The sequence below is a fragment of the Pinus tabuliformis genome, chromosome J (genome assembly GCF_031772625.1).
Source record: "Pinus tabuliformis cultivar Carrire ecotype Pingquan chromosome J, CPIR1, whole genome shotgun sequence".
NCBI lineage: Eukaryota > Viridiplantae > Streptophyta > Pinopsida > Pinales > Pinaceae > Pinus > Pinus tabuliformis.
In genome coordinates, this window is record NC_142295.1 from 215,409,340 (window position 1) to 215,427,780 (window position 18,441).

Sequence of the window (18,441 nt, forward strand, 5' to 3'; positions counted from 1 at the left end):
TCTCAAAACTTTGTGGAAAGGCTAAAACACGAGAGTTCTCCATAACCCAGAAATCATTTCTGGAAATTCCACCTAGAAGTGTCTCAATTAGATTATTAACCTATTTTTTAATATTTCCTAAGTCTAAACTTAGGAAATCTGGTTAATAAATCAGAATTAATTGAGATAACGTGCGAATTATCTAGAAGCTCACACGGATCGACTAGGAAATAATCTTAGTCATCCATTAAGATCTAATCTTAGCCATTAGAGTCCCAACAAAAGATTATAAGAAGAAGTCGATAGGTAGATGGTGAACACACACAATTGAGATCGATTTCCTTAGGCAGTTCGATTTCCAAAGAGCAGTAGCAATTGTCGGAAGAATTTGAGCCAGAGAAGGGAAGCAGAGATAGAGAGGGGCAGAGACAATGAATCCGGAGGAAGTTTTCCAGATCTGGAGAGTCAGCAACAGAAGGGTCGTATTTCCCAGAGAAGTTGCACAGAGGCAGCACAGATAGCTTTAGAGGGAGATCAATTTTGCTGAAGGGAAGAGAAATTCAGTTGTTGTTGGTCCGGAAATTCTCCAGGAGGCCAAGCGAATTTCTCCCGGAGGCAAAGTCAGCTAGGATGTCATTTTTCCTTGTAGTTCCAAGCTTAGCAAGTTGGGGTATGCGCAACCACTGCACGGAGGCTCACACAGAGGCAAAACGACTAGCTAGTTTGGTCAGTTGTTGGAGCAGGATCAGGCGTGGTGTTGAGGTATTTTCCTCACAGATATTTCGGCCAGTTTATTTTGCTGATTGGATTGCTAGTTGGGCATCCATAGATTGTACACATATTTTCATTGTTGCTTAATAATATAAAACCCTCAATTGTTGGACCATTTTCCCAAGTTGGGTTTTCTCGAGGACATTTGTCCAAAAATAACTGTGTCAATTTTTTTATGTTTGTGTGCTAGAATATTTCTCAATTTCCAACGCTATTATTTTCCGCAGTGTTTTTTGTGAAGATTGCAGTGTGGTTATTTTGTTGTTGTTGTAGCAATAAACTGTTAATTTAATTAACAGTTAGAAGGGATAATACGAGTCGCTGCAATAAAATTTCGTAGCGCAACTTTCTCAACCATAGAATAATTTCGTAGCGAAATTTTCACATGGTATCAGAGCAAGACTGATCAGGTGGGAAGCTTAGAAGCAAAAAGCAGAAATCGTCCAGATTCAGTGGGAGTTTGGCAGCATGATTTCTAAATTTGCGCAGAAGTTGGCTTAGCAATTCGAACTATTGGATAGAGGGTTATATTTTTCTAGTGCAGGTGGCAGGAAAAATTCGCAAAGCCTAGGAACAATTCTAGCAGGTAGTAGCAAAGCTCGAAAGAAGTTCTGGTGAAGCATATCAGATTTTCGCTAAGCAGATTCCTTGCTTGGACGCAGAAGGGTTTTGCAGTAGCAAAATCAGCGTCGAGAGTGTTGTCGCCTATCACACACCTAGGGTAGCGAGAAAAGCCCTTAACTCCACAAGGTGTGGTTGGTGGAAAATTTAAGAGATGGGGTTGTCACCTATTCCCAACTCTCTCTCCATTTAAGCTCTTTCCTAGATAAGCTAAGGGGGGTGGTCCCTAAATGGAAAACTAAGCTAAAAGGGGGGATGTGAAGTTTCTAAGAGATGTCAAATTTGGATTACTTGAGATTATGAGCAAATATAATGAGCAATATGAAATGAAATATATAACCATCAACATATGAATCAAAGATTAGCATACATAACAGTTTAAAACCAATGCCTTCAATATTGCTTAAAATAAGTAATACTTGTTCAAGAAAAATGAAGTGTTTCAAATTGAAATACAAGTAACCCTATCAATCAAACAAAACATGTTAGCGAGATATGATATCACATGCAAGACATAAACTATGTTTTCAAGAAATGCTTTCAAAATATACAATCATTCACGAATCCAAAGCATGTAAGGAAGTAATATAGAATGACTTGCAAATGAAAAAAGTTAAAACTTTACATGCAAAAATGAACAAGATGATACTTGCCTACATAAGATAATCAATTCAAAACATTTTCATCAATGACAAGTACATGAATAATTTGCAAATAAAATAGTAAAATGTATTAGCATGAAATGCTCTTAAACTAAGATTGAATGCAATTATCTTGGTTAATTTTATCTCAATGCCTAGTTTAGATATGACCTTTCTTTCGTCTGTTTTTGAAACAAATCTCTTATGTAAGTTGTGGAATGAGATCCAAGGAAAGACAGCCAAGGCTATATTAACGATACCTCCCTTGGAATATCCAACACACTCGATGCCTCTCGCACAGCAGAGACTATGGCTCTAACGACTGCAAGGTCATTGTGTTAACCATGTAAGAAGGTCTATGTCCCTCAAGTTGATGAAAGAAAAGTGTCCCTAAGAGATGTCTTTCAATCAAGCTTATGCTTGGAGGTAAATTTTCATTAGAGATGTCAGCGATGCTAATATGCTTAAATGAAATGCAAGTTTATCAGTGCCTGTAAAAATAAATGCCTCAAATAATTGGAAATATGCACAATGAGATAACTTAGATAATTGCTCAAAATATACAAGATACAAGACATAAGCTTCATAAGCACATAAGATTGTAAGTTGCTCAGAGTAAGTGCTTTAACACATGATATATCAATGATCCACCAACTAAAGCAATGAAATGAGATGAAGCTTCAAAGTATGAAATGCTTGCAAAGTGAGCAAATAACTTAAAATAAATGAGCAAGTAACCAAATGAGCCTATAGTGAGGCAAGCATGAAACAAATTGTCAAATTAACTAAATCTAACTTTGCCACATGAATTGAAATGCTTGCATATAATGAAGTAAGTTGTTCTAAAAAGTGAAATTCCAAGTTGTACTTAAAAGAAAAACTTCAAATGCATAAAATGGGAACTAGTAGCAAAATTAAATTTAGAAAGTTAGATTGTGATGGTGAGATTGTGTTAATTCTTAAGGCATGCAAAAATAAAAACTAAGAAAAATGATGCAAGTTCATCCACCCACATGTTTCTTCTTCTAAATAAGGAGAAAATGATGCCTTGGGTGAAACCCAAGCTCCCACAAGAAAAACTAAGTTTTTTATTAGATTGTTACAAAGATGAGAAACCTTCCCAAAAGGTCTCAAGTAAAACTTCAAGAGGAATCTTTACAATATAAGAGGCTCTTCAAGCACTAGACTTCCTTCTTGAAAGATAAAATTAGAAACTAAAGTAAGTACAATGAGAATGCTCTCAAGATTGAAGGAGTTAGATGTCTCTTGGTATTCCAAAGCTTAGCCTCCAATGGTGAATGAAGCTTTGCAAGAAAGAGGAGCTAGCCTTCTATGCCCACGGCCTCCTAGAAGATGAACTTTGAATAAGCTTGGGAGGTCCTACAAGACAATGGTTAGAGTTTGAGTGATTTTTCTTCAATACTCTTATCACCAACACTCCAACTTAGAGCTACAAAATCAAGAGAAAATTAGTGTAGAGAGAACATGTAAAACAAATAAATATAATACAAATAATGTACAAGAAACCAAATCAAGTGATGGGGGTGAAACCCATCACCTGCATTAGTTTAGAAAATGCTCTCAAGTAGCTAATATAGAATCAATGAAACACTATTTGAAAGATTTAAAATATGAAAAGGTTTGCTTGTATACAAGCTATGTCCAACGAATCCTTGCAAGAACACTTTTCCATAAGAAAAACTATGAAAATCCAAATAACTATAATGTCCCTTCCTAAATTTTGCTAAAATAAAAACCCAATTTTGTTAATTTTGTCATTTTGGGGCCTAAAATAATTTTTGGAGAGGCACTTGGGAAAAGTCGGTCAAAGTCTTCTTATTTCTTAGTGGAATGTGGGGACCACTCTCTCACAAAATACGCACCACTTGGTAAAGGAGTTTGAAATGCTTAGAGGAGGTAGAAATTATTGGAGGGACCCACATGAGGCAAAGGACTAGTGAATATAAATAAGAAGAAGGCAGCGTCATTTGGGGCTTTTTGATCATTTGACAAACTACATTGTTGCTCAAGTTGTTAAGTCACAAAGTGTTGTTGAGCACCAGTGTTTCCCAAGGAGGAAATTCACCCTTCTCTTCGGTGGACTACGAGTGCCACCCTAGAAATGTTGTCTTGAGGAGGCAGGGAGAGGCATAGCACAGGTACCACAAAATTTTTTAGCTCAGTTGGGATGTAGAATTAGAGCTATGTTGTCCTTTGGGAGTTGGTGCCGAAAATTAGAAGCCATAGTTGTTGGGCAATCCATTTCAAAATTTGTTGGAGGAGAGGAGAGAATTTGCAGAGAAGTAGTCATCTCATCAGTACGAACTGTTGAGAAATCTAGGGCATCGAGAGCAAGTGATTTCTCGTCTATTAGTAACTGTTTGTGAATGCTTTTTACTTTCTTAGAATAGGATCTTCCTAAGATTGTTAGTGTTCCTCTTCATCAAACAGCGACCAATGCATAAACCATAAAGAGACAAGAGACTCGGAATATAGGTTATCAGTCAGGGCCAAAACCTCTCCCACTTGAGAGGAAAACCCGAACAAATTATTCTTCTTATAGAGATTCCAATTGACGAATACCAAGACCAAGACCCTTGACCTATTTGCCACTCCAAGACCAAGACACAAAAGCCTCCTTGATGAGATCCTTAGTCAGTGATAGTCAACCTTCTGCTTCTTCCTTCTCCTAGACCTCCCTTCAACTTTGGCTACCTTCTGCTTCAGATCTTCACTAGTTTCGGCCTCCTAGAATTAGGCCTTCTTTAAATAGGAACTCCTTCTAGCTTGCCTCGGCTTCCTCTTAGACTTGTCCTACTTCCAACTTGGCTACCTAAGAGGACTGTAATTCCTCTCAGCTCTTTCTGCAACAAAAGTCTTCCTCCTTCGCAAATGTATACCAAAACAGATCCAATACAGACCTTGCTCTCCCTTTGCTTCACTTCATTGGCCATAAGACTGTCTTTCTTGACCCTTTCGTTGATCTTCACACCACTTGCTAACTTCAGATGCTGACCAAAAATCCTTGCTCTGAAATGAGGCCGAGTGGCCTATTTATAGTTGTTTGCCATGATAATAAGCCGACTTGACATGAAGATGAGCCGACGTGTCCTTTGGAGAGATATTATTATTCCTTTTGAAGCCGACTTGAAGGGAGATGCTTGTGCTTGTCTTGGAGGGCTATTTATACTTATCTAATGACTCATACAAAATGTAACATGCCTAAGAAGGGTCCTTCATACATGACATAGACTCAAATTGACTTTTATGACTAGATGACAAATCCTAAAGGCTCACAATGGGAGCCATCACTAAAAATAAAATTCCTTGCTCATGAAACCCATGAGACAAGGATAATAATAATTTTTATTTTTCTTCTTTTCATCAATTACATAGAATCGCAATTACACATCATTATGAAGATCGAACCTAGTTACACTTTTCAACACAAACTTCCCTTCCTGAAACTTACGCAATACTGCCCAAGCCTATGCAGTAGTTGAGGAGGAGCCGTTATGGGTAGTCTTGGTTAGAGGTATTTGGAGCTAGGTTGTTGTGTGGGAGTTAGAAAGTAGCATAGGGGAGATTTTCCACTATTTTGGAGGGTAGCAAAGACAGAACTTTTGCAAACTAAAATTTACTGGCAATGGAGAAGTGTTGGGAATTTGGGGTCAATTTTGTAGCGTCAAAACTAGAGGAAACCCTTTTTGGGTTTTTCTAGATTTTTGACAAGGATCTCAGATTTTGTAGAATTTTCTGGGCAGATTTGAGGGATCAAACTAGGGTCTCAACACAGCCAGCAGTGCAGAATTACTAGGGCCAGCGTAGATTTCTGGAAGATAAACTCCTGCAGCAATTGGGCATTGATATATCGACCACCTGAGGCTTGTATCTTGCCTTGTGCAAGCCCAGGTGCACTCTTTCTATTTCACATTGTACTCCAGCAATTATATATAATAAAATTGCCCATTTTGGTGTGTTTGGGAGCATTTTGGTCTATTGGTGTCCACTAAAAAATTTTATGTTGAACTGTCTTGCATGTTTTTGTTATCTCTGTAAATTTTTCCATTAGCAATAATAAAATGGTATCAGAATATGTTCTTGGACAGCGTGGGGAGCAGGATTAGGTAATGCCACCAAGGTATCAAGGGTTGGTTTTCCAAAGGGGTTGTGGTAGAGGCAGAGGAAGGGGTTGAGGTAGAGAATAGGGTCCAGATCCTTTTCAGACACTAAAGTGGAACATACCAGAGGCTAGATGGACAACCAAGGAGACGATGAGTAGCCCACGCAAGGGGGCCAAAATCAGGTTCAAGAGGAATTGTTGAGAACCAATACGCAAATGTTGAGGCAAGGGCAGCTCATGATGGACACGATGCAACAAGGATGGGTTGCAGATGAATGGAGGCCCGAGGGGGAGCCCCACAGAGATAGAGTTTCCAGATCAGGAGGGGACAGTCGTACCTATCAGCCCCCACACACTCCTTAGCGTGGATAGGTTGGTCATCCCACTATGCCTCACTTTGTGGATGAACCAGAACTGGAGAGGGAGCCAGACCCGGTTGCAGACTTGGTCAATTCAGTTGCATCCGGTATTGACGAGTATGATGGGATGGATGCCCGGATTAAGCGAGTGATGTTCTTTGGGGAGTACAGACATCTCAAGGAGAGACATACTATTGGGGTTGGAGCACACTACTAAGGGGGGCCCACTAACCAGGAGATGGAGAAGATAGCAGGGAAGGTTACACTCCCTAACTTTGATGGGTTCACCAAGAGCTCAGCCAAAGATTGGGTTCAGAGGTTAGATAGAATTCAGACGCATACTTCCCCCTGAACCCCATGCGAGAGACCAATGTTATCCGGTTTGTTGCTCTTCACTTGGAGGGGGATGCCCAGAAGTGGTGGTACCATGCGCTAATCACATTGGGATATATACACATCACATCTTACATAGAGTTCACTCGGAGGCTGTTGGAGAGGTTTGACAAGAAGGACCCAGAGTTACATTTCAGGGAGTTAGCCCATCTGAGGCAAACTAGCAGCGCAGAGGCCTACATTACGAAGTTTCATAGATTGGTCATGATGGTGACTAACATCTCAGAGGCTCTATTGATCATGTTGTTTGTGGAGGGGCTTGCTGAGCCACTGCGTGGCTAGGTGAGGGCTTACAAACCTATATCATTGATGGATGTTATCTCCAGGACCCAGGACATGATTGACGTAGTGCCCAAGACCTGGGCTTTCGTCCCTAATAGACCCACTGCCCATAGGGGAACCAAGACACTAGACCACCTTAGAGGGATGGGGGACGTGGACAAATGGACGAGGAGAACTAGAGAGACCTCAGGAGGAGGAAATTGTGTTGCACGTGCCAGGAGCCTTAGGCACCCGGGCACAAGTGCACTAAGGGCAAGGCCGATTATATTGAGGTGTATTCGAACAATGAGCCGGATGAGGAATTAGAGATGGTAGCAGAGCAGGGAGATAAGAGAGGACCATCATCGGGAGGAACACCACCACCACCTAGACGAGAACCATTTGTCCCATCAGAGGGAGCCCTTGCTTCACTTCTGGAAGTACCGAAGTATTTGACACTCAAGATTAGGGTGATAGTACAAGGGCGGCGAGTGTCAGTCCTGGTAGACAGTGGGGCCACCCACAACTTTATCGATGCCTAGATGGTGGAGCATAGGGGCATTCACACAGAGACTTTTGAGGGGTTCTTCGTATTGGTGCCAGGGGACCGGACCATGCAGTGCATGAAGTATGTCCCTGGCTTGACTATGACAATATGGGGAACTACACAGTTACTGATCATTTCTTCATGGTTGATGTCCCAGACACCAACGTAGTGTTGGGTGTCCAATGGTTGTACTCACTGGGGAGGGTCACCACTGATTGGCAGAAGTTAGAGATGGAGTTTATAAGCCCAGGTGGGAAGCTAGTGTTGATTTTGGGTAGCATTGGATGTGCTCTAGCTCCGAAATTTTGTGGAGGGGCTAGAACGCATGAGATCTCCAAGACCCAGAAATCGTTTGGAGAAATTCCACACAGATTGTATTTTATTAAAATAATTAATATTTTTGATGGGGTTCCTAGGTCTAAACTTAGGAAAATAAAAATATTAATGGGTATTAATGAAAATATGGGTGAGAAGCTTCTAAGAGACGAGGATCAAGTCTAATTTAATCTTAGCCATTGATTAGAGACTTAATCTCAGCCGTTGATTCATCAACAGGAAAAGTATAAGAAGAGGCTTGAGGGTCAGTTAGAGATACACCAAGTTGATCAGTTAGTTTGATTTTCTGGGGCATGGTTTGCTGAGAGAATCGGACAAGTGATCTGTTGTAGTGAGAGGGGCAGAAGCAGAGATATGGATTGGAGAGGAAGTTTTGAGCCAAAGAGTACGTGGCAAAGAGGCAGCTTGAGCATCAAGAAGGCAACGCAGAGGCCTACGCAGCCTAGGAGGGGCTCACGCAGAGCTAACGCAGTCCAGGAGGGGCTCTGGTAGTGGCAGTGCAGAGTATTCGTTAGTAGTCCGAAATTTTATTGGAGAAGTGAGGTTCTAAGCCGGGAGGGCTAAACAACAGTCTTCATCCAGCAAATCGATCCAGCGAAAGAGGAGACGCAGTTCTCTAGTGGCAAGACGCTCGCCCACGCAGTGATTGCATAGGGACTTTGCAATGTTTGCCGAGAGGGTGTCTAATCACTCACTTTATCAGCTGTGACTTGAAGAACGAGGTAAATCCCTCATATGTATTCCTTGCTACCTTGATTTCTCTGTAAGGTTAGCCGATGTGAAAGGAAACCTGTTGTACTCAGGGTTTTCCCGAAGACGTGTTGTCCAAAAATAACGGTGTCCCTTGTGTGTGTGTCTCAATTATTGCTTCAGTTTATGATCTATATGTCAGTGTAGATTGCAGTAGTGTTTACATCAATGTTTATGTATTTAAATAACTTGTTGAATGAAATAACAATTAGGAGATGTTAAACCAGGCACTGCAATAGGATTTATGTTTCTAGATTCAGAAATTTTCACATGGTATCAAAGTGATTGCAGATCATAGGACATGAAGCCATTAGGCGGGAGATCCAACAAATTTGCTGTAGAGAGGCAGTTGTTCTGAGTGACAGCATTGTTCCAGAGCCTGAAACGCAGAGGAAGGGTGAGGGCATTGCCAAAGAAGTGACGCAGAGGCTCACGCAGTTCCTGCATCAGCATTCTAAACCAAGGGAGGGTGACGCAGTAACCAAGAGGAGCCCACGTAGTGACTGCATCAGCGCTCTGGACCAATGCAGAAGCAGAGGGGTAGATCAAGCTCACGCAAAGCAACGTCATCTTTATGGATCGGGAAGGAGTCACGTAGTGGCCAGGAGGAGTTGATCTAGCTCACGCAATGACTGCGCAGAGCTTGAGGAGCTCAGATTCTTCATTTGGGGCAGAGGGAGCAGTGCAGATCAGATCTGAGGTGCTAGTGCGATGTTGTTGTTGTTGGTGCAGAACAGTGTCTGAGAAGACTGAACCAAGGTAGGAGTCACTGCCTTACCAAATTTCTTGCCAAAGAAATCTAGATTTGGGTCACTGAGCAGCAGCAAAGGCAGATCAGAAAGGGGTGATACGACATTATTTGGCGAAAGGATTTTTGTGAAGGAAATCAGGGCTCGAAGGGAGTCTAGAGGGAACTTGTTCCTTAGAGGATTTCTAGCGCCAGAGAAATCCAGATCTGATTTTTGTTGGTGCAGCAGCGAAAGGAGAAGAGAGCTTGTTTGACACTCATTTGAGCAGGGATGGCAGTAAATGGACTGAGGTATCAGAACAGATTGGATGGAGCATCCAACTTTGTCATCTGGAAGGCCAGGATCCTGGCAGTCTTGGACAAAAATCGCATCAAGGATTATGCCTTGAGGACGTTGTTGTTCGGGTCGATGTTGATCCTCTCAAGAATTACAAGGAGGCTCAAGCAAAAGTGAAGTGCATGATCTTAGACGAGGTCAAGTATCATGTGGTCCCACATATTGTTGAAAAGAACACAATAAGGGAAATGTAGGAGGCCTTGACCACTTTGTACAAGGGATCTTCCGTTGAATGGAAGATGTTGCTTGAGAGCCAGCTGAGACAGTATCAGATGCAGAAGGGAGAAGAAATCGATCCCTTCCTTCTCATGTTGCAAGGGATCCGAGACCAGCTAACTTTCGTAGGGTCTAAACCAAATCCTGAATTCATGGTCAAGATTGCACTAAATGGAGTCACTGAAGACTGGGAAACCTTTGTCTAGAGCATCTTGGGCAGGTCTTCTCTCCCTAGTTGGGAGGAATGTGGGTAGCTCTTTGACAGGAAGAGATCAGAAGGTTGACCAAGGCAGGAAGTAGCAGTAAAGGAATCAAATCCAAGGAGGAAAAGGAGGATGCAACTCTCGCATCAGCGAGACAGCAAGGGTAGCAAAAGAATAAAAAGAAAGACATACCCAAAGTCAGATGCTTCAGATGTGGGGAACTGGGACATTTCGCCACTCAGTGCCCTCGGAAGAAGTGCAAGGAAGAGAAGTCTGAATCAAAGGCTGCTCCAGCGAAAGCTAACAAGGAGGACAATGATGAGGATTGCGCCATGAGTGCTCATGCACCTCTAGAGAAGATGTGCAGCGATATTGGGCTGTAGTCGGGAGGACTACACGATGGGGCAGGATCCTTGAACTAGCCAAACTTTTGGATCACATACAACTACAGGAGCCCTTAATGACAGTAGCAGAATGACGAGCGTCAGTTGGTGAGAGGGATGATGGAGCCACAGTGGCAGACCTAGAGTGCCAAAGTCTGAAGCAGCACAATAGAGTGTTGCAGCAATGTGGGAGGCGCAGAGTAGATACAATAGCAGCGCAGCAACATCAGATGGTCAGCACAGATTAGCAGCAGAGGTAGCTTCAGCATCACGGGGCATCCAAACTGACCAACATGTCAGTTTTTGGGTGACTTTTTCAGTTGCTTACTTCTCAGCAACTGAGTTGCAGTGCATCAGTTAGCAATGGCAGCAATATGAGCAGCATGATGCAGCATATTGAGAGGGAGCTACAGTACAGATGTAGCAGTGACAGTAGCAGTTTCCTGGGCAGCAGTACATATTGCAGAAGCGACGTGGATGAAGGGCAGCAGGCCAAGCATCAGTAGCACGGAGGACAGATGTCGTGGATCAGTGTGATTCTTCTACTAGGAAGTATTGCTAGAGCACATTCCTTGCTAAGAGGGAGTGTTGATTTTGGGTAGCATCGGATGTGCTCTAGCTCCGAAATTTTATGGAGGGGCTAAAACACATGAGATCTCCAAGACCCATAAATAGTTTGGAGAAATTCCATCCGGATTATATTTTATTAAAATAATTAATATTTTTAATGGGGTTCCTAAGTCTAAACGTAGGAAAATAAAAATATTAATGGGTATTAATGAAAATATGGGTGAGAAGCTTCTAAGAGACGAGGATCAAGTCCAATTTAATCTTAGCCATTGATTAGAGACTTAATCTCAGTCATTGATTCATCAACAGGAAAAGTATAAGAGGTGGCTTAAGGGTCAGTTAGAGATACATCAAGTTGATCAGTCGGTTCGATTTTCTGGGGTGTGGTTTGTTGAGAGAATCGAACAAGTGATCTGTTGCAGTGAGAGGGGCAGAAGTAGAGATTTGGATCGGAGAGGAAGTTCCGAGCCAAAGAGTACGTGTAAGAGAGGCAGCTTGAGCATCAGGAAGGCAATGCAGAGGCCTATGCAACCCAGGAGGGGCTCACGCAGAGCTGACGCGGTCCAGGAGGGACTCTTGCAGTGGTAGTGCAGAGTATTCATCAGTAGTCCGAGATTTTGCTGGAGAAGCAAGGTTCTAAGACAGGAGCGCTGAACAGGAGTCTTCATCCAGCAAATCGATCCAGCAGAAGAGGAGACGAAGTTCTCTAGTGGTAAGACGTTTGCCCACGCAGTGATTGCATAGGAACTTCGCAGTGTTTGCCGGGAGGATGTCTGATCACTCATTGGATCAACTGTGACTTGAGGAACGAGGTAAAACCCTCATATGTATTTGTTGTTGTCGTGATTTCTCTGTAAGGTTAGCCGGTTTGAAAAGCTACCTCTTGTACTCAGATTTTGCTTGCTTAATAATACAAAACCCTCTACCTACTACACCGGTTTTCCCGCATTGGGTTTTTCCAAGGACGAGTTGTCCAAAAATAATGGTGTCCCTTCTGTGTGTCTCTCAATTATTGCTTCATTTATGATCTGTATGTCAGTGTAGATTGTCGTAGTGCTTACATCAATGTTTATGTAATTAAATAACTTGTTGAATGAAATAACAAGTAGGAGATGTTAAACCAGTCACTGCAATAGGATTTCTGCTTCTAGATTCAGAAATTTTCATAGCTAGTAGTGTTGAAGGGAATGCACTCTTATCCACCCCAAACAGTCTTCGCTCACGAGATAGAGGCAAATCTACGACATGGGGATATGAAGTGGCCAGTGGAGCTGAGGATCTCAGAGACAGGGGCTCCAACACGGCTTGTGCATCCAGTCATACTAGCCTTGTTGGATAGGTAGCAAGGGGTTTTTGGGGAGATCCCACTAGGTAGACCACCAAATTGTGGGTTCGAGCACACTAATGAGTTGGAGGAGGGAGTGAATGCAGTCATCACTATTCCGTATAGTCGCCCTAAAGCCTATCAGGACGAGATAGAGAGGGCCATTCAAGAGTTGTTGTGATTGGGGCACATCACGCCTAGCTCGAGTCCCTTCGCTTCTTCTGTGGTGTTGGTGAAGAAGAAGGATGAGACACTACGCATGTGCATCGACTATAGGGCCCTCAATAAGAGGACATTGAAGAACCGATACCCTATCCTGCGCATTGATGAGTTGATGGACGAGCTTAAAGGGGAGAAATACTTTTCTAAGATAGATCTGCGCTCAGGGTATCACCTAATCCAGGTGAGGGAGCAGGGCATCCCTAAGACTGCCTTTCACTGCCACTATGGACTGAGTTTTTGGTGATGCCCTTTGGGCTAACCAACGCTCCAGCTACATTCCAATCTTGTATGAACCACGTGTTTCGTGGGCAGTTGTGGCGCTTTGTCCTTGTCTTCTTTGATGACATACTCATCTATAGTCGGACTTGGGAGGAGCACCTTCAGCACTTGGAGGTAGTACTGCGCATATTAGAGGAGCAACAGTTGTATGCGAAGATGTCCAAATGTTAATTTGGACTAACAAAGATGTTGTACCTTGGACATGTTATTGGGGAGGATGGAGTGAAGGTACATCAGGAGAAGATCAGGGCCATCCTGGATTGGCCAACACCCAGGAATGTGACGGAGTTGACAAGGTTCCTAGGCATTTTCACTTACTACAGGAGGTTCGTAAGAGGATTCTCACAGCTTGCAGCACCCATCACTGATTTGACAAAGGGGGCTTTTGAGTGGACGCAAGTAGCACAAGAGGCCTTTGAGCACCTCGAGAATGTTATGAGCAGTTGTCCTGTTTTGGCCTTGCTGATTTCAAAGATGAATTACGTTGTCTTGGAGAGGTGAAATGACTCTTATATATAGGAGTCTGCTCCTTCTTTTAGGCCAACTTGACTTTTATGCTTCAGATTTCTTCTTTTTATGATGTCATTGCTTGGAGAAGGCTTGTGACATTGCTTGGAGGTATTCTCTTGACCATAATAAATACACATACAAGGTATAACATGCCCTTAAGGTCTTCAACCTATTCTTTTGACTATTTGACTCACCTATAGCACTTTAAATAGTGCTAGACCTATTTCATTGAACAAGAAACTCATTGACATATATTATAAAAATAATATTTATTTTCTTGAATAAGTACAAATATCAAAAGTACATTTATGAAGACCAAACCTAGTTACATTACCTTCAACAGGGACTAGACTAGACTCAGCGCGACGTGTTGAGAGGCAAATGTCTCCATTCAAACTAGGTTGTGGGCTTGGCTTTCAAGTTGCTACACCTCAGTCTCTACTTCCACAAAAGCATCTAAGATTTCTATCACGCCTCCTAATGTGTGTATGCTACACTGCTTACTTGTTATTCTATTGGCTTGCTTCTGGTCCGCGTTAGGCTCTTTTTGAGAACTCAACCCTTGTCAATAAAATTTAATGATGCTATTGGCCCTAGCTAACTTTGACAGCTCCAAATAATTCTAACTTTACAGATAATCGGCCCATGAAATAATTTTGGTCAATCAAACCCTCTAAAACTTTAGCTCAACCCCTTATAATAATGAAGATTGTCGTCACCAATTATTAAATATTGTCATCACCAAAAGTTTATGCCAGCATTGTATCGTGACTTCATTGCCCGACTTCCTATTGCCCAAAAGAATGGTTCTCGGGTTCCTTAATTTTGACAATGCCCTATAAATTTTAATTCACCGCTCTTCTAAAATAAAATTCGGCTCCCACTTTAAAATATGATTCGACTCCTTAATAATTTGAATAAATATTTCGAATGATTATTGTGCAATCAACAATTTACTCGTAATTTTGTTGAGCGATTACCACAAATGCGACAAATTTGCAATCATTGAGCTTGATAAACCCTGGAACAATCTGCAATTGAAACCCTCAGGTTGGCAGGAATACCAACTCTGATACCACTGTAATATCCCAAATAGGATATTCAACTAATTTTTGCAGAAAACTAACTCAACCAAATTTCTGCATAAAATTACCATTCATTTAACAGAACATTGCCATGTAAAAATATGATGAATAGAATACGGAAAAATAACAACATAGTGAACAGGAACAATCTTGGCTTTTATTATAATCCCCGCTCCCGCTTCCGCTCCCGCTCCCCGCTTCCGCTCCCGCTCCCCGCTCCCGCTTCCGCTCCCGCTCCCCGCTCCCGCTTCCGCTCCCGCTCCCCGCTTCCGCTCCCCGCTTCCGCTCTTTTATTATAATATATATACTCATCCTCCACGCTTTTAGGCCGACTTGATGCTCGAGAAGGCCGACTTGTTCTTTTGCATTATGACTTTGTCTTTGGAGAGTTCCTTGACTTGACTTTGACTTACATAAATCTTTTTACAATATGTAACATGCCCAAATGGGTCTTTAATACACGACAATGACCTTAATGACTTGTAGACTCAATTGACAAGCCGTAAGAGCTCACAATGGGAGCTTGACCTATAAAAATAAATTTCATTGAGCATGAAGCCCATGCCTCAAGGTTAACAATAATAAATTTATTTTTCTCGTTACATAAAATCATGATTACATGTCATTATAAAGACCAAACCTAGTTACATATTTCAACAATGTGCAAATTTATGAGGAGTCTTATGAGGCAAACGAATTTCTATGAAGCAGATGAGTTTATCTGAGGTAGACCTGAGGCAAATGAGTTTCACTGGCAGGCCGAATCTGGGCAGAACAAACCTCTTCTAGGCAGACCTACTTTGTGAGACTATTTAACTCTGTTTGACCAGGCTTAACCTGGATTTGTCTATGGTCAGTTTGATCTTGGTTTTGACTGAAAAGATTAGATCTATCTCTTGTTGAACTGAATATTTCTCTAAGGAAAAGGTTGTGGGGTTTTCCCCCCATGTGGATTTTTCCCAAGGTAAAATGTTTGTGTTGCTCGTCTGGCTATCTCTTTAATCCTACTGTCGATTTTGTTCTACTATTGAAGATCTTCTATGTAATTGCTTACTGATGAATGTGAATACAAGAAGATTTAGAGTAAAAATCATTACAAGTAATTACCAGCTAGAAGACCTATGAAAATCAACAATATGGAATAGAGTTAGTTGTTTTAAACAAAGATGGGCATCTATGAGTGGGGTATTACCTTGAATAGTAATATTTTGTTCTTAGTAGTAATGGCCCTCATTATCAAAATGACTTGGATGACATACTTTTCTAATTAGTCTACTGCTCAAGATAACTTTTAACTAAAAATTGGATACAGTACCATCTAACAAGCTTCGCTATGGAATAAGGGTATGAAAATCTTTTGAAGCTTTCCAGCACTTTAAAAAGATTTGTGCATGTTACCATTATCTTTATGGAACAATTTGGCTGTATTAGGAACATGGGCCTTAGGGATATAAACATACACCTCACAGTAAGCGTCTTTCAGTTCAGTAGTTTAGAAAAGAAAGTAAACAGAGGAGGAGACAACACTTCCATTTTCCTGTTAAAATATATCTGTCAACGAAATCCCACAATATCAGAATGCAAACATTGCTTCTAGCAAGGAGGAAGGAAGTTTTACTTTCTAAGGCCATCTCTCCACTGTCTGGTTGGCAAACAATTAGGCTTTCTACATCCACCCCCAATGCCTTTGAATAGTATGGATCAAAAACATGCTCAGCATCCACAAGCATAGCATTGCCACCCAATTTCTGCATTTTATTCAAAAGGAAATCATCAGAAAAATAAACAGAGAGGAGTTTTCCATTTCATCATGACACTCAAAAATGCAGATTAAAATCTTTGAATCAATTTATTCTTGCTAGTTGAAAGTTTGCAATCTGGCAATACCAAGATCTCTTTCGTCATGAACAGGATCAGAAGCTAAACCTAAAACCGACCAACTTAATGCCTATATAGCATGCAAGAAACATGCATGTTAATTTTCTCTAAAGTTTGGAAAGACAAACACCATAACAAAGCGTTAAAAATACAAAAATACCTAGATGCACCTAGTTCAAAGTGTTTTAGAGTTGGTAAGAAAATGTAATACTGTAGAAACTTAAGTGCATGAGATATTCTATATATGTTGACAATGTGACATAAATTGAAAATGTTTGAACCTGTGGACTAAATATGAAAAACATTGATGATGAAAAATTGTATTATTGTGTATTTCAACATGATATGTCTATTATGCAAGTAAAATCAATGCACATCAGCTATTTTCTATGTCAAACATGAATTTGTAATCAAAGATAATGAAGTTATGGTCAGAAGTCCTTAGGATATTTCACTGTATCACTGTACAAGGCCACTTTTTAAATAAGGCTTAATTAGAACAATTAGTATTGATTAAGCTAAATAAGGGCCTAATTATCCTATAAATGTCAATTGGTCTTCAACTTAGGACTTCACCTTATATCTTTTATAAACAAGGTTTCCCACTGTTGCTTTTTTAGGATCTTCTACTCTGATAATTAATTTCCAATGATTTCTTAATCAATCCATCTTATCATTAAGCAATTATACATAGAAAATCACAATAGTAAAACAATAATGACAGTAGGAGGATCATAAAGAGATAGCCAACACAAGAGACAAATTTTACCCTCGAAAAACCCTAACTAGGTAGAAACCCAGCAACCCTTTCTTAGGAGAAATTTGTCCAATTCAACAAAAGATAAAATTTGAATTTCTAGTCAAATTAGGGCAAACAAGACCAGTACTTAGCACAGGTCAAACCTGGTCAAATTGTCCAAAAATAGCCTCTGTTAACCTGCGGTCAACTTCCCAAACACAGGTTGAATTTCAGCCTCCTATTACTGCCCATAAAAACTCGGTCTGCTACACAGAAATTCAGTCTGCTGCCCATAAACTCAGTCTGCTGCCCAAAAATTTGGACTGCTGCACAAGGATTTCTTCCTCAGAAAACTCGGCTTCTTTTCTAGACTCTTTTGGTAAGTCTGAATAGAAGATTTGATACTTCTTGATGACGATCCGAATTTCCCTTGAAGTGACGAGGTTGAGTGGCAATATATAGTGATTGGGGTGTGTTGACCACTAGAGTGGCGCTTGATGACTATTTGAAGACTCCATGCCCAAGGATGTACCAAAGGACACTTGTACCATCAAATATCATCAAATTACCAGAGTCTTTAAACTCTATTTTTCATCATTTTCTGTTGTACCCAGATTTTGCACCCTGCAGGGAACTGTAATAAGTGATACTAGTATGATGAGTTTTGAGTCATGTAACAAGCCTAGGTAGCTTGGAACCTTGCCAGCAAGTGAGTATTACTCTGAGAGGTTTTTTTCACTTGGTTAATTATCATCTCCCTACCAGGACTTAATAATTAATTGAGTTTTTCCCTCCAAATATACCCCAAAACCAGTGTACGGCTTGATGGTGAGGCCTTGGGTGAGTCCTAGTGTCTAGGATCAATGTTTATTAGCATACTAGATCACACAAAAAAATTTGGGGAATTTGGTTATGTCTAGGTGGTCATTTTTTAATTTTTTAGATTTTCCGCAAGTCAGAAATTGCAATAGAAATTGTATTTGTAATATAATAAGTGATGTCTAGAGAAGTTGTATGGGGTATGAGTAATAAAATTTACACCTCTCACCCTCAAATTTCTATTATGACACACTTTGAGGGGTCAAAAATGTGTTTAGGACCCCCAAAACCCATTTTTCCTATGTTTAGTGTAAAATGTGGCAATAAATTAGGCTAGAAATAAATTA

General features: G+C 41.0%; 1 protein-coding gene across 1 annotated transcript in view; it reads right to left on the bottom strand.

Annotated features, from left to right (window-relative positions):
• The window catches only part of RECA1 (recA DNA recombination family protein), a 307,658-nt gene that overhangs the window by 138,967 nt on the left and 150,250 nt on the right, over positions 1 to 18,441 (bottom strand). The window contains exon 5 of the mRNA XM_089377501.1: positions 16,277 to 16,406. Coding sequence (XP_089233627.1) covers positions 16,277 to 16,406 — 130 coding nt within the window. The remainder of the gene's footprint in view (positions 1 to 16,276; positions 16,407 to 18,441) is intronic.